This window comes from Bacillus rossius, chromosome 1, assembly GCF_032445375.1.
Source record: "Bacillus rossius redtenbacheri isolate Brsri chromosome 1, Brsri_v3, whole genome shotgun sequence".
NCBI lineage: Eukaryota > Metazoa > Arthropoda > Insecta > Phasmatodea > Bacillidae > Bacillus > Bacillus rossius.
In genome coordinates, this window is record NC_086330.1 from 30,046,705 (window position 1) to 30,062,156 (window position 15,452).

At 38.6% G+C, this 15,452-nt stretch overlaps 1 protein-coding gene across 4 annotated transcripts in view; it reads right to left on the reverse strand.

Moving 5' to 3' along the window:
• LOC134533743 (peroxisomal leader peptide-processing protease) overlaps positions 1–15,452 on the reverse strand; it is a 369,588-nt gene that overhangs the window by 30,192 nt on the left and 323,944 nt on the right. For 3 of the 4 annotated variants that reach the window (XM_063371375.1, XM_063371384.1, XM_063371366.1), the window contains one exon: positions 11,010–11,043. In XM_063371375.1, coding sequence (XP_063227445.1) covers positions 11,010–11,027 — 18 coding nt within the window. In that variant the 5' untranslated portion in view covers positions 11,028–11,043. Of the gene's footprint in view, positions 1–11,009; positions 11,044–11,719; positions 11,760–15,452 lie in introns of those variants that run through there. The other variant, XM_063371359.1, reaches the window with a different exon arrangement.

Genomic DNA, 15,452 nt, shown 5'->3' on the forward strand with positions numbered 1-15,452 from the left:
TGACTGGCACTACTGCATTCTAGGAGTAAAAAATATTTTTTTTTATTAAAATTGTAATTATAATAATATTTTACAAATTTATATTTCCCCTGATTTTTGGATAATTATTACGGATTTTCAAGATGGCGGAAGTGAATTTATAATTCAAGTTGGCGGAAAGTTCTAAAATAAAATATTGCGGACGTAACCTCTTAATCCAATATGGCGAAACCAAAAAGGTGGAAAGTCCTTAAGAACAAAATGGCGGACGTGAAGTCATAAAACAAGTTGGCGTCCGCGGTCAAGGTCAAGGTCAAAGATCCCCTCCAGAGGCTTACTGGAGGCTGGTAATTGGGAAAGTTAAGTCTATTTAAGGACTTTTAGTTCTTTTAAAGACAAAAATGCTTGAGAAGTTCAAACTTTGGAATGTTTGCATCGTTATGGGAAATTTTCACTCGAAAATGGAAATTTTTTAACTATTGAAATATTCAGAATTTTGAAGTGGTCGGTGCGCGTCACTTGAACTTCGCGCCTCGCGGCGGGCTTCGGCGCTCCTTCCCTTCCTACTTCCCCCCCCCCCCCCCTCTCTGCGTCCAGTGCTGTGTCTGACTTCCCCTCGTGAGGTGTCCGCGCATGCGCGTGGCGCCCTCTTGCTTAATTAAAACTAGGTGTAATGCCTTGAAGGCTCTTCTTGTTCGTTAGCACACAGTCGGTGCTGGTCGTGAATTAAGCATGTAGTCAGATACTTGCTTTAGAGAGAGAGTGTGACAGCGGGGAGAATGCACGTAAGTGTTGTAAGGTGGTGACCCTTACAGTAATGTAATCGGTACTTGGTAATAGCTGCACTATAAATTCTTATTTCGGCCGTCACCGTCTAAATTCTATTTGGCATTTATTGTTTTCCTTGATCGTTTTTGTATTAATACCATGCATAGTTTGTTTGACGTTTCTCTCCGTCTGGTCTACAGTCTTCGTTAGGACTTGTTTTTTACGTAATGTATTTAATGTATTAATTTGTGAGTTTTCTTTTTATATCATGCTTTATCATGCTTTACAGTAAGCTTATACCGCCTAGTGTAGGTCAGGCCGCGGTCGCCTGCATGTTCATTTGACGTTTTTTGTATTCTATAATGAGGCATGTCTGTGTTCACGACATTCATTATCCCTGTGTGTAAGCGTTAATACTTAATTGTAAAATTTCTATCCATCAAGTATCTATCAAGTTTCTATTATGTATTAAGTATTTAATCCTAAAGAAAACATGGATATGTGTTCACGTATTTTGCCGTGGCATTTGTACCGCTGATTTTTCTTGCTATCAGTATTAATAAAACCCAGTATTACTCTTGTATGTGAAAGAATGATAAATTTGTATAAGGTTAACGTGAGGCTTTTGCCCAGGATTAAACGATATGTATTTAAATTCACTATTTGCTACTTTAACCTTTGAATCCATCCTTGGCTATAATTGTTAAATTACCCCTTTTTGAACACTATTTACTCAGCATAATTTATTCAGTATTTTTAAGGATAGTGTTACACGCAGTTGAAGGTTCACGTGAATGTACTTCACCTGTTTACACTTTCCCATGAAGCTCATGGAAGCCTTCAATTTTTTGGAAGCAATGATTTCCTAAAAATTGGAAATTTTAGGTCATTTTCGATCAATTTTGGGGAAGTTTGAGTCAATTATGGCAAATGTTGGGCAAAGTTTTGAAGCTCAAGATCATCCAAGATGACCGCCATGCCATAATAATCTATGATGGCAGACACCGACACCAACACCACCCAGTAGCAAGACGGACATTTATATAGTACTAATATGCTTTAACTAAGTCAAATTTTGAAAATTCGACAGTAATTCGTTATGACTTAAAAAAACTGTTCAAACCAAGATGGTGTTTTTTTTTTTAAGGAATATAATCATTACGAATAGCATTTACGAGCACTTTCCCATAATACCTATATTTAGTTTCGTGCTTCGATTTCAACGTTTAATTGTTTGGCAGTCACCAGCCGATGCTCAGGTGTTGCCTTAGCCTCGCGCATTGCGCTGTACGGCGCTCGTTCCAATACTCCTCGCTTGGCGCACAAGCCACTACAGCGCTCCAGAGACAGTGTGACGGACACTAGAACTGCGCTGGTTCAATAACAGACAGTTCAACCTTTTTTGCTGTCCTAGGGATTTGCATCCCACAGGATTATAGCGGGCTCATAATTACCTGGGTACCAACTCGGTGTTCATAAATGTTGTATGAACTTCACTCCTAATTTCACTTGCAAAAATCAGTGTGAAGGAACCAGTGGGGTGTCGCTGATGTCGATGGAGCAGCCTCCACACATCTGGATTCGAGCGGAGCGATATGCAAGGGACGACCTGCGGGGAGTAAGTGAGGCTCGCCACCGAACAAGCATTGTGCTCCCGAGAGTCCACGCCAATTACTTGCCAGTAATTAATCGTCCAGCACTTGGCGCGCGGGTCAGAAGCACAACTGCCTAACCGGCTGTGCGACTCTCTACAAACTACTACTACTACACAACCCGCAGCGCAACTCTAGGCTGCATGGTCGAAGAAACTGCAGGCGGAAAACAAACAAGTTTGATTTGAAAGGGGGAAAAAAAAAACTAAGAAAAGTAACAAATTAGCTGCTTTTTTTTCCAATGAAAGATCTCATGAAAAGGAAGGTTCACATCACCTGAATTGCTTGCTGAGATCCACGTGAATATCCTTTAGTTGGAGAGACTAATGAGGCATTTACTACCAAGGGAAAAAAAAATTAATATCCTTCAGAATGTTCGGAAATTGCTGGGCATAAATTTAATGGCTGACAGGGAATTAAAAAATAGCAATTTTTTTTGTTTTTTACTGAAAATATGGCCGGAAACACAATCCTGCAAAGTTACGGGCGCGAACGGTAGCACGCAAATTTGAATTTCGCACGCATTCAGGCACCACTACACTGGCTGAGAGGAAAACCATCGCGGCGCAGTGAGACGGGATCAGACGCTCAGAGTCAGTAGAAACCAGCTGCTTCTTCTCTATATCCACTGTCTGTCACGCCTTGCTTCCTTTACAGCTGCAAGTCAAACACTGACGTTAAACTTTCAAGTGAAATTGTAGAGTAGCTGTTATACCCAAAAATATATTACAGCTGCATTAACTCTTGTTTAAATTAATATCATTAAAATAATAAACTGTATATTACTTATCGGATTGACGGTAACAGATCAAAAAAAGTGCTGGGTTTTGACGTTTTCGCAGTCATTTCACTCTCTATGAACACGTATGATAGATGTGGCCTCGAGTGGAAATGACGATAAAGTTCTTGATGATGTAATACGTAATAACTCATAACGCAGGCATAGGCTACCTTATTGCAGTCTAGCGAGAGATCAGATTTTTTCCCCGCGAAAAATAAATGTACCTACTTATTGGTGACAGCAAGACATTGTTGTCACTAAATTATATATATATATATATATATAGTCACCACAAAATATTTGGGGTGTTCATAGACAAAACTATGTTGTCACATTACTAACATGTTTTTGAAGTTATACTTCTTTAGGTGCGTTAGGAAAAAATTATGAGAATGAATTTTAACGATGAGCGTGTACAATGCAACGAAATTTTCACGGCATGAAAAAAATAGTGCTTCATACAAATAAAAGTTATATGTGTGCTTTAATATCTTAACTTTAGTGATTGCTATTGCGTTTATATACTTTTTAAAGTGTATTTATATAAGTGAGGTTATGTTCCCGTATGTATTATTTATTTGTATGATTTATTATTAGATTTCATCTCATAAATAATTAAAATTAATAACTTAGAATAAACATTCAGCATATATATTGAATTTAATTATTATTTAAATTTTATCTCGATTATTTTAATAAATTAAATAATTAATTGTATGCACATTTATATATTAATACTAAATAATGACTATTTATTTCATTTTTTTTTAATTTTGATTGAATTTAATCTTAACCAACCGTGTTTATAATATCACTCCCAGTCCTTTTATGTACCTATATTAATTATTTGCATGCAAAATTAAAGTTAGTTTTTTTTTTAAATTACGCCAAGTAAGCATAAACTTGTAACGCGCGTACCTAAGTACACGCACCAATCCTTTTTTTTTCCCCGAGTGTAATTTCCTGAGGACAGAGTTAAATATAAGATGTGTATGTGGCGAGATGGCGAGATGATGGCGGGATGATGGCGGGGCAGAAAAAGCGGGCGGCCGCCGCGTAATGAGAGCTCTCACTCAAACGGAGCCGCGCAGGAGCGCCGCGGGGCTCGCACCTGTGCCGCGGTCTCGTAACCCGCGGATAGAGACAACCCCCCTCCCTCTACCACCAGCTTTACGTCCCCCCTCCATTCCCTCCCCCTTCCATAATACATTCCCCACCCCTACCTCCCCCACCCGCTATACATCCCCACCACTCCCTCCCCCTCACTCCCCGCGGCAAGGGGCCTGAGCGAACACGTTCACGCGAGCACACGCCCGTTGTTCATTCCCTTTTACACTACACTCGCAAAACAAACCAGTTACCCGTTCAAGTAATTTCCACCCTCCCCCCCCCCCCTCAATCTTAGGGAAGGAAAATTTACATTATGAAGTTCTGTAAAATAAATTTACAAGTTTTTCACCAAGGAACCGAAAGACGCCATCTTAGTTCCAAATTTTTTTTTTAGACCTTAAACAATTTTTTTATAATTTTTTTTTAATTTGGCTTCGAAAAAAAATTAAAAAAAACCTGGCTGATGTATTTTTTATTCGTGCGGTCATTCGGGAAGCTATCATCATCATTTCGCAGTGTCCATGTATGTCCCTAAAAGAAAATGTCCAGTTATAAATTCTAATAGTGTCAACTGTAAGCATTGTAAAATGTTGGTTCAAGTTCACGATTAAAGATTAACACGAAACAGTTTCAGATAACCGCATGCGCGAGTACTGCTTTGTTGTTTTCTCGCCTGCAGCGCCACCTACGCAAAATGGCGACTCCTGAGCGTAAACCGTATCGTGTTCTGCAATTTGCTAAGAGTGAATCTGAAATTTCAGTTCAACGTGTGTTTCGTTTAAAGTTTAACTATCCAAGTCCCTGACCGTTGGATTGGCCGTAATGGTCGAGACGACAGAGCTTTTTATTGCTGACCTCTACGTTCAGCTGATATAACGCCATGCGATTTTTTTTTCCTTCGGGGCTTTATAAAAGATCGTGTCTACGTTCCACCGCTACCTAATGAATTGCCAGAGTTGAGACACAGAATTGACGAGTCTATTGTTTCCATTACCCCGGACGTGATAACCAAAGTGGGGGAAGAATTGGACCTTAGGTTGGATGTGTGCCGTAATGCTAAAGGTGCGCATATTGAACATTTGTAAGAAAAACTAGGTTAGTTTACTTTAAATTTGATGTATGGTTTGTTTTAAATAGTCACAATTTTAAACTGTTATAATATACCATTAAAACTGAGAAATTCTTTTATGGACACTCTAGATGTCACCAAATCACTATAAATCAAGGGTGTAAAACATCTGAAAAGGCAAGTTGTAAATTAGTATTTTAAGATTGGGCGCTAGTTAAAAATGCGGATGTTAATAAAATTTTCTACAAATTTTTACTAAGTTATTTTATTTGCCTATAGGAAATTTTGTACTATTTTCCTTATTTGATTGAGACATTTTAATTTTAATTCGGATAATAAGAGGCTTTTTAGTAAAGAAACCACGGGACACAAGCCTGAGATTCTAATCATGCATGTATACAACCTTATTTTGTACCAAGATGAAGTTTCATTTTCACAAGTGTAGTAATTCTAATAAAAAATAATTGAAGAATTGAAATAAAAAAAAGGCTGTTAGTGCCTGTTTTGTCAAATATTATATTATCAGCAAAAAAAAATATGTATGTTCCAAGGCAAATAACATGAAATAAGGCTGAAAGTTCCCTGAGGAGTGGTTAGTTGTAACAATCACCAGTTGGTGCTTGCTGTATCTCCTCGCAGTATTTCCCCCAAAAAAAAAAAAAAAAAAAAAAAAAAAAAACATGAAACAACAGGACAGAGTAGCTAGCATATATCAAGTGCCAGTCACCCAGCAACTTTGTATTTTTTTTCTTGCCTCATTAAAAAATTGTTTCAAACGCACAAGAATATCAAGTGTTCTATATAACTTTGTCAATAATTTTATTATATGTGTAAATTACTGCCGTGCTACGATCTAGAATCATAATAATTTTTAAATTAAATTAACATTTCGTAACCTTGAAATGCAATATTATTGGCTGCCATTAGTTACGCTTAAATGCAGTCAGGAAGCATAAGACGCGATAGTTCACTGTTCTGGGAAATCCGTCTACGTTTACGTGATAAGTCTCCGTTTCCATGCCATTGTAGAACGGGCCATAAGGGGAAGAGATAGAAACCTAAAGACACCATTTGTTTTGAAAAAGTTTTTAGACCATACCAATTTTATATTGTTTAATTATAAAAAATTGGCTTATATAATGCGCGCGCACGCACACACACACACACACACACACATATATGAAGTTAATAGTGACAGGCTGCTATACATGTGAAATCATTGACGTTTAGTTCATTTTTAGGAATTAGTGCAACTTTAATAATACTGCCAATAGGCAACATTCTATGGTCTTTGCAAATCTCTTAATGTGTGATCTCCACCTTCTTAACGAAGGAAAATTTTGGATGTTAAAGGATAATAAATTATTATGGCATAAGAACTGGAACTATTATGACGTCGGTCGCTTCATATCCCTCCCCCGTGATGGTTTGCCTGAGAACCAACAATTAAGTTATACACGTAGTCATTAACTGGAAGCAATCATTCCGGCATTTATTTTTGACACAATTTTAGTTGAGTAAATGTCCGTTCTATATTAAAATTATTTTAAATAGCCAAGACATTGCTCAGCTGAATACGGTGTTACTAGTTACAAACTCAGGTTCAAGGTAAGATTACGCAAGTAAACTGACTTATTTTACTACCATGAAAATAACAGAATTAGTACATATTGCGGACGAAAAAAACATTCATTATACTACCTTCTTGGATGGATATATATATTTTTCTCACCCTTGAAATCGTTGCTGGTATATTACCAATAAGTAAATATTACAACTACATTCTAGTTAACTCACTACTCTTGGATACAAAATAGCAAATACTTTCGCATTAAGGTTTATACTCCCCATGTTAAGTTTCAGACCTGTAATGAGTTTGGGACATATTATTTGTCATAAGAGTTTACTAAGCGATTAATTGTTGATATTTGTAGTTTTCTGATGATTCAAAACTATTTTAAATGATTTTCTTTAGAAAATACAAGTCTACATTTTGATGTCTTCACTATTCACAGTCTTTTTTCTATTCAACCTAAAATCATAGAATAAGTAGGACAGAAAAAGAATTATGCAACTTCTATAGGGTGAATATCTGGTATTTGTTATAAATCCTAAAAAAAAAAAAAAAAAAAGTCTTGGTTCAAGAGTAACAATTTTCACTAGCACAAGAAGAAATATTTATAATTTAATCAAAATTCTATTGGATAGTATTGGTTAAGGTTTTTTTTGTGCTCTAAAAATATAAGAACTACGCAAATGGTATCATAATTTTGTACAGAAATGAGATCGTAACATGTGTAAGCTTAAAAGAAACCGAAAGGCTTTGGCGGAAATTCTCCCTAAAGGAAATCTGCTATTTTTTCTAAATTAAAGCTGAAAATTATGCGCAACAACGCCTGGAGTAAGAAAGCCGACAGTACTTATGTGTACAAGGTGTTGTATAACACCAGGCGAACAACCTCTAGTGTCTTTCACTGCCAATAAGGTTACTACTCTTATCACAGCGTTTAACTTCACTCAGCTGTACCCAGAGGCTTAAGGCAATGCCACCTCCACGACCATGGTGGGCTCCGAACCACTTGGCTGCCGACTCAGTACTCACAAATATGAGTCGCGCCGGAGTGTTGGGTTTGAACCCACGACTCTCGCCACATGAGCTGACACGTTTGCAAACAATGTCATTGAATGCCCTGACATACTCATTTTTACTAGAAACAACAACGTGATGATTCCAAACAAGGGGAGTCGGTTCGAAAGTTTAGAAATTGTATTCATGGTTGAAAAAGTTACACAAGATTGATGACAAACGTATGGGATATTTATATCGGGAAGCAATTCAGGACCATCGCAAGACTCCTATTCTTGTATACCACCAATAACGCAAATAACAATCTTTTCAAGAACAAGTGTTGCCAATTGCTTTAGAGGGGCAAGATTATTAACTACCGGAACCATACATACGTGTGCTTACAGCCCCTTTTACAATAGCATATTCCAAATTGTGTCCGACTGACAATGATCGCTGAATGGTCAACGTGACCCTCCCTAGTTGAAACGCATTGGTCAACTTGAACTTGATGTCCCAATTTGGCATCGAAGAAAACTTACGATTTTTGCGGTATCCGGTTCCTGTTTCAAAAATGTACTCAGAAAGTAATGACTAAATATGATTGAACTCCCAAAACTTTCAAAACTAAATAGAATGTTCAAAACTTAGCAGCGAATTCATTTAAAATAAATGAAAACATATGAATAACGTTTATTTTGGTGCTATATATTTACTGCACTCTGATTACTACTTTATAAATCATTAGATTCGGACATCACAATTGTAGACAGGACAGTTTTACGTGCGAAAATGTGACGTCACTCACATTAGGATAAGGACATGGATCACCCACGGGTTCGGACTTTTATAAACGGGCTATTAGTGTCAGAGGTAGGAAACGAAATACGTCATATTAGTTTCTACAGGTATAATGTCACTTTTTTATAGTTAAGTATTTATAATCCGCCTTCATTAAAGAAGACATCACACACTAGGCGATTTTCAAAGGCCAATACTTAGTAGAGTAAAAGTATAATTACGGTTGTAGTTATTCCTGAAAATTAATTCAATAAAAAAACTCCAATGACGTCACAGGGTAAAATATTTTTAGCAGCTAATCACTATTAACTTCAGGCATTCCAAAATATGATATCCTTTGTTTAACGAAGCCAAAAAAAATTTAAATTAAACGAGTGAAATTTTGTATAACCTAAGAACTGATGAAAACAAGATGGTGTCTTTGGATTTCTGTATCTTCGCCTTAAAAGACCTACACATGTATACCTATCCTCTTCGTAGGTTTGACTTGGCAACACATTACAGGCATTGCGAAACGCTGGTTATCTTCCGAATGACTTCATGAATAAAAATATACCAGACATGTTTTTTTTCTTCATTCCTTTTACACGTCGAGCCGAGGATGGAGATGTCTATCACAATCTTCAGTGACGGATGACAGGCGAGACGCGGAGTCACGGGTTAAACAATGCACGCGGCGCTGGTGTGCCAAGAACACACGCCCGGGGGAGACGGCTCTGCCCTGCCCCTGTTGGAGCAACTGCGCGCCGGCAATTAGCCGGCAATTAAGGCTCGTTCACTCGTTCATTGTGGTTGCGCGGTGCAAAAACCACCCATGTTGACATGTTAGGGCTTCTAGGGACCTCGACCATCAACACCCATCAACAGCCTCGAAAACAAGCTAATAAGGCTGTTGATGAATAGATAAAACGCAAACGTGGGTGCACTGTAAAAAAAAAGTGTAATTTTACATACATGTAGAAGACATGTCTGAGCGTGTTTTAACCCAAACAGATACGTGTAAAGACCCAGTTTTGTCGTAAAGTAATACCAACGAAGTAGGTGTGAGTTTACCCATCACTAGAGACCGGAAAAATTCGCGGATTAATTTCACGATATGAGAGAATCCAAACAACTGTTCCTTTATATTGCTTCTCTGATTGGTTCACAGTTTATCTGAAGGACTTTGAGCCAATGAAAAACCTTCAACCAAAAAAGCATCGAATCGCAAGCGTCCAAGTTGACAGGTATCACGAGTCAGTAGCCAATGAGCAGGTGGCATTTGACCGAGTGTGTAGGGGATTATGGAGTCTATCCTAGAGGTCATCCAAAGCGCGAATTTTTCCAGTCTCTACCCATCACTGACAGGTGGCATTAAAAACACACACACACACACACACATACATACATATATATAAAACTGTATGAGTAATCTCACGCAGTTTGAATGAAAAATTTTACTTATTCCAAAGTAAATTTACGGTTTCGTTTGCAGCTCACTGTTAACACTTCCACAGCAGCAAGCTGCGCACGAGAGAAGAGCGCTTACCACGTGTTGACGCAATAAAGGGTAACGCGTGATTGTGCTGTGGATTGGTAACGAGACACCGACGCGCTTCTGAGCCTAGTCTAGTACCGCCATTTTTTTTAATCACTACCCAACAGGCTCCACACCTGGCGGGAGTTCTAAACTTCCTAAAGAGCAAACATTTACGCGTACATAATTTTTGTAAACATGCAGAATATGTATGTGCAAAATTATATTTGCTAGTGTAAAAAACACGTTTTGAATTACACTGCAGTATTAAGTATTTTTATTATTCTTCAAATAAAATTATACATTCACTGCCTATGAAATTTTTCACTTAGAAATATGAAATGTTTATCGCTACATGTAAAATAAAATCTACAGTGTGGGTGAAAAATTTCCTCATAACGCACAGCTCATATAGACATAAATTAAATGAAGATACACGAAACATATCAACATAAGTTCCTCTGTTTCTTCATGTATAACAAAATTTATTTTCAAACATAAAAAAAAATTTGTGTCACAAATAAGAATGTTTATAAAAACTTAGGTAATTTTAAAATCATGCTTAAAGTACTTTGTAAATTATAAGATGGACCAACTTCGCCCAAAGGCGCTAAACAAATTGCCAAACTGTTTTAAAGAGCAGCAATGACATCGTGATTGTAAAATAATACAGAACCGTTGTAAAGTCTTCCTTCTGGCTGACATTATTACAAAAACTTAACGGCACATTAAAACTACTGGAAATTGTATAGTCTATACGTACTTACCATGACAGAATCTCGCATCAACTGTATCCGATACCTAGAACAAACAGAGAAAAAAAAAACAATCAAATAATATTAGGCTATAGGTATCTGCAAGTAACATCAGTAGCAACATGCATTATTGACGAAAATATTTCCAGCCGTGTGTTAAAACATTGTATCATCGTCTTAGAATCGTGATCGCTTGAGTTTCTCTCAGGCACATGTTTCCTGTCGGCTCACGAATCACAGCGATCGTGTGCGGAAACAAACGCCTGGCCAAAAAAAAAAGGCGATGGCTTCTATTTCAGACGGCCGCCAGTCACAAGGAAGAAACCGCTGGCGAGAGCCCCCTTAACGCAGTCCAATGAGCTTCAGAAATTTTCGCATATACCACCTGTCCCTAAACATAAGCAAGCATGACTAATGAGTCGGGGAATGGAAAAATTCGCGATTTCGATTACTTCTGGGACAGACTCTCAACCCTTTACATTCTCGGGCAAACGCCACTTGTTTATTGGGCGCTGCCTCATGAGACCTGTTAACTGGGATGCTTGTGATTTGATGCGTGTTTCGTTAAGGGCTTTTCGTTGGCTAAGAGTCTCCAATCACAGAAGCAGCGTGAAGGCAAACATGTTTTGATCCTAGCCCATATCGAAATGTATACGCGAATTTTTTTCCTGTCTCTACTAATAAGTCTAAATCGTAAGCATTTTCAGAACAGAGTAACTAACATTTTGGCTTCTGGACTGGGATTTCATCCAGCAGCCTTGTGGACGATCCCGGACCATCCGCAGTTCCTGGACAGAAGATCGGTGACTTGGAGCCGCGATTGTTGCAGGATTCGTTTACTCCAGCTTGCCTGCACACAGGGCGAGTCTGAGTTTGACCGACGACATTTGACTGCATGTTCATCACGACAAAATATGTTGAAAACCTCTATGTGTACGACATATGGTCGAAAGTGCTCCCCCAAGGCTGGTGTACGTCTTTGAAGTTTGGGCTGAACAGAATTTTTTTTTACTGTAGTAAATAATAAAGTATTTAAGATGGAACACCGAGTTCCTGAATTATGTTTAACTGAATGCTGTTCTACGACCGCCCCGAATTTTCTGGCTGTAGCAAAAACATTCCATTTAAACAATTGGGAGTGACACCTAAATAACCTTGCAAAATACGTTTTGTTTTCTGGTGGTAGCGCCTAATGTGTAGAGACCGGAAAAATTCGCGAGTTCATTTCGCGATAGGCTAAAATACAAATATTTATACCTCAGAGCTGCCTCTGGTATTGACTCACAACTCACCTGGATGATTCTGGGCCAATGAGAAACACCCGACCAAAGCTGTATCGAATCACAGGCTGCTACGTTGGGACGTCTCACAAGACAGCAGCCAATGAGTGGGTGAAATTTGACCGAGTGTACGTAGAACCACGGAGTTCATCCTACAAATCAGTGAACCCGCGAAATTTTTCCGGTCCCTACTAATGTGTAATGTCCAATGGCTGCTGCCAATTTTACCATCCGGCAGGATTGCACGTGATAGTATCCTTAATGCCATTGTCGGGGCGGGTCCAAACTACCCACGGTACAATAAAACGCAGTCAAAGTGTACAAGTGTATGCAATTTCTAGCTTCTTTCCGGAAAATAACGAGAATTTCACAAGTCTCTGGTTATTAGCAGGGAGCGGAAATATTCGCGGGTTCAGTGACAACTAGGATCGATTGCACTTGCGTCTGCATATCCGGACTAATGTCACTTTTTCATTGCCTGATTTGCTGAATTGTGAACCATTTCACCTGGGTAACTTGTAGTTAGATACCTACTTATTTGGTTGAAGATTTTTCACTGCCCCAGAAAGAGTCCTGCAGATTAACTGTGAGCCGATAGCAGAAGAAGTACAAATGTATAAGTAGTTGTATTTTGGGCATATCACTAAAAAAAAATTCGAATTTTTATGGTTCCTAGTTATTAATAGGAGCAAGGATTTTTTTATAAATAACAATTAGACTGCAACAAGTCATGTCCGTGCTGCGGATTGCTCCCTTGAAATCGGCAGCCGTCTGTAAGAGAAACCATTGCTATATTTGGCCGGGCATTTCAGGACGTGTTCGCTTCCGTTCCGCACAGGACGGCTATGGTTGGTGTGTTGACATCAGGCATGTAAACCAACCACGAAACACAGACAATGCTACAAAGTATTTTCGGGGACAGTATACATGGTCCCAGATATCGGTGCGCGTCGAAACAACCGTCGCAACTGAAGACGCGATAAAACCCATGCAAATGTTCGAAGGTGGGACATTTCTCCGGGTATGTGTAGACATGAGTCTCAAAAATAGTCAAAGCATCGCCATCGGAAATTTTTCTTTGCGTTTCTACAGAAACAAGCCTTGTGGCCTGCGGTCGTGTTCGGAGAAGAAGGCGTCGCGACGCGTCGCCCTTACGTCATCGCCGATCGCGTTCCCTGGGGGAGGGGAAAAAAATAAAAAGGGCGTAATTTGATGGGCGTCGTCTGGTTCCCCCCGCGGCTCCGCTGGTCCGAGGACCAACCAATCATTACGTTACTCACCCGCGAGACGGCGGCGGGCAGATGATAGACGGAGGGGCGCAGGCGGTGATGGAGGGGGGGGGGGGGAACCCGACTGACGTCATCGCGCGCCCACGGCGGGTCACGTGTCCCGTGCCACAAGGGCAGTTCTTATGCTCGCACCGGGGCCATTCACGGGTTCACTTCGCGGTAGGTAGGCCCGTGTATTTCCAGCTGACAGTTATGACACTGTACACTGTAATTTTATTTGTAAATGAAACACAAATATGTAAATAAAATTTGTACAGTAACATGAGGACAGCTGTATCACTACAAAAAAAAAGTGTTCGTAGGAAAAACTGGGTTCGGATTATTACCCGGGCATTTATGCTTTGTGTTGTCCCAGTTCCTCCAGTAGTTAAGTTTATTTGTAAACCGTTTCCTGGAATAGCTTTCCAGCATTAACTGCGCACAGTAATAAGCATAATACCGCCAAATAAAGTCCAATCACCGAATAGTCGATTATAGTTTCTAAGGTTTAAAAAACTGTTTGAATGAAACTTAAATTATAATATAAAATTATGCTCGAATTTTCGTCAGAAATACTCAGTATTATCTCTAAAAAAAAGTATTTTATAGATGCAAAAATCACCAAATCCATGTGTTGCACGAAGTTAAATATTTTTCTTCAATATTAGAAACTATTTCTTGACAACTGGATTCTAAAGGAATATTTTGTAAAAGTGCAGAAAATGTTTTTTCCAGTGTAGCATTTTCTGTGTTTTGTGATTAAGTCAGTTTATTTCAGGCACATGTGTATTGTTAGAACACCAATCACAGTAATTCTGTGCGGAAGCAAACGCGTCCTGAGAGGCTCGGTCAAATAAGCCAATGGCTTCTCTCGCAGACGGCTGCCAATTGCAAGGGAGAAACCGCTGTAGCTTAGCATGCCCCATTGCAATCAAGTGGGCGTTCAGATTTTTACGCGTAAAATACTTTCCCCTAGCGATAGGCTAAAGTCCATGTAATTATACCTTTGTGCAGCTTCTAATATTGGCTCACGGTTTATCCAGATAACTTCAGGCCAATGTGAGTTCCCAAACCAAAGAAATATCATATCATTTGGAACTTATTTAAAATCTCTCCCAAATCAACAGCCAATCAACATGTTACTTTTGTCCTAGTATGTGGAGTCCATCCTTCAAATCACAGGACCAGCGAATTTTTCCAGTCTATATTGACGGAACCCAAGTTAATTCGCGGCTTCATTGGGTAGCAAAGTATACTTGAAGAAAATGTATACCCAGTTCACGTTGTTGATTGGACTACAAAGCTCTAGACTCTCCCCTCGCAAACCCTGAGCAAGTTGTGATCCGCCAAAGGATCTGACTTTGCTATCGACTAACCAGCATTATAAAAAAAAGGCTTTATTCTATGTAAGCAAGTTGAGTCTAGCGAAATTAATCCGAAAACTAATAGTAGCTCTAAAAATTTATATAATACTATTGAATTCGTTCTTCGTATCTTGTATATGAAAAATAAATCACAAAATTAAAAATCAAACACAGAAGTAAGAAATCACCACGTTAGTTTTAACCCATGTGTGTGTAATTTGTTTGTTGTGCAGTAATACGTCAGACATTGTGATTAAATTAAAAATTGCAAAATAAGTTAGCTGCAAATCTGAGATAAAATTACCTTTTCCTATTATTTTAATGAAAAACATTTGTATAGACGTCATATTTTGTAGTAAGCAAGGTTGCGTTTACGACATCTGACAGATTTAAACTCTGAAACTTTTAAAATATATATTTGAATTTGTTTAAAGTTAATCACCTTTGAGTGTTGTAAGTGTGAAATAAGAGAATGATGGATGTACCCGAATCGAAAACTGCCAAATAATAAACTACCCGATTACGAACTAACCAATTCGAACA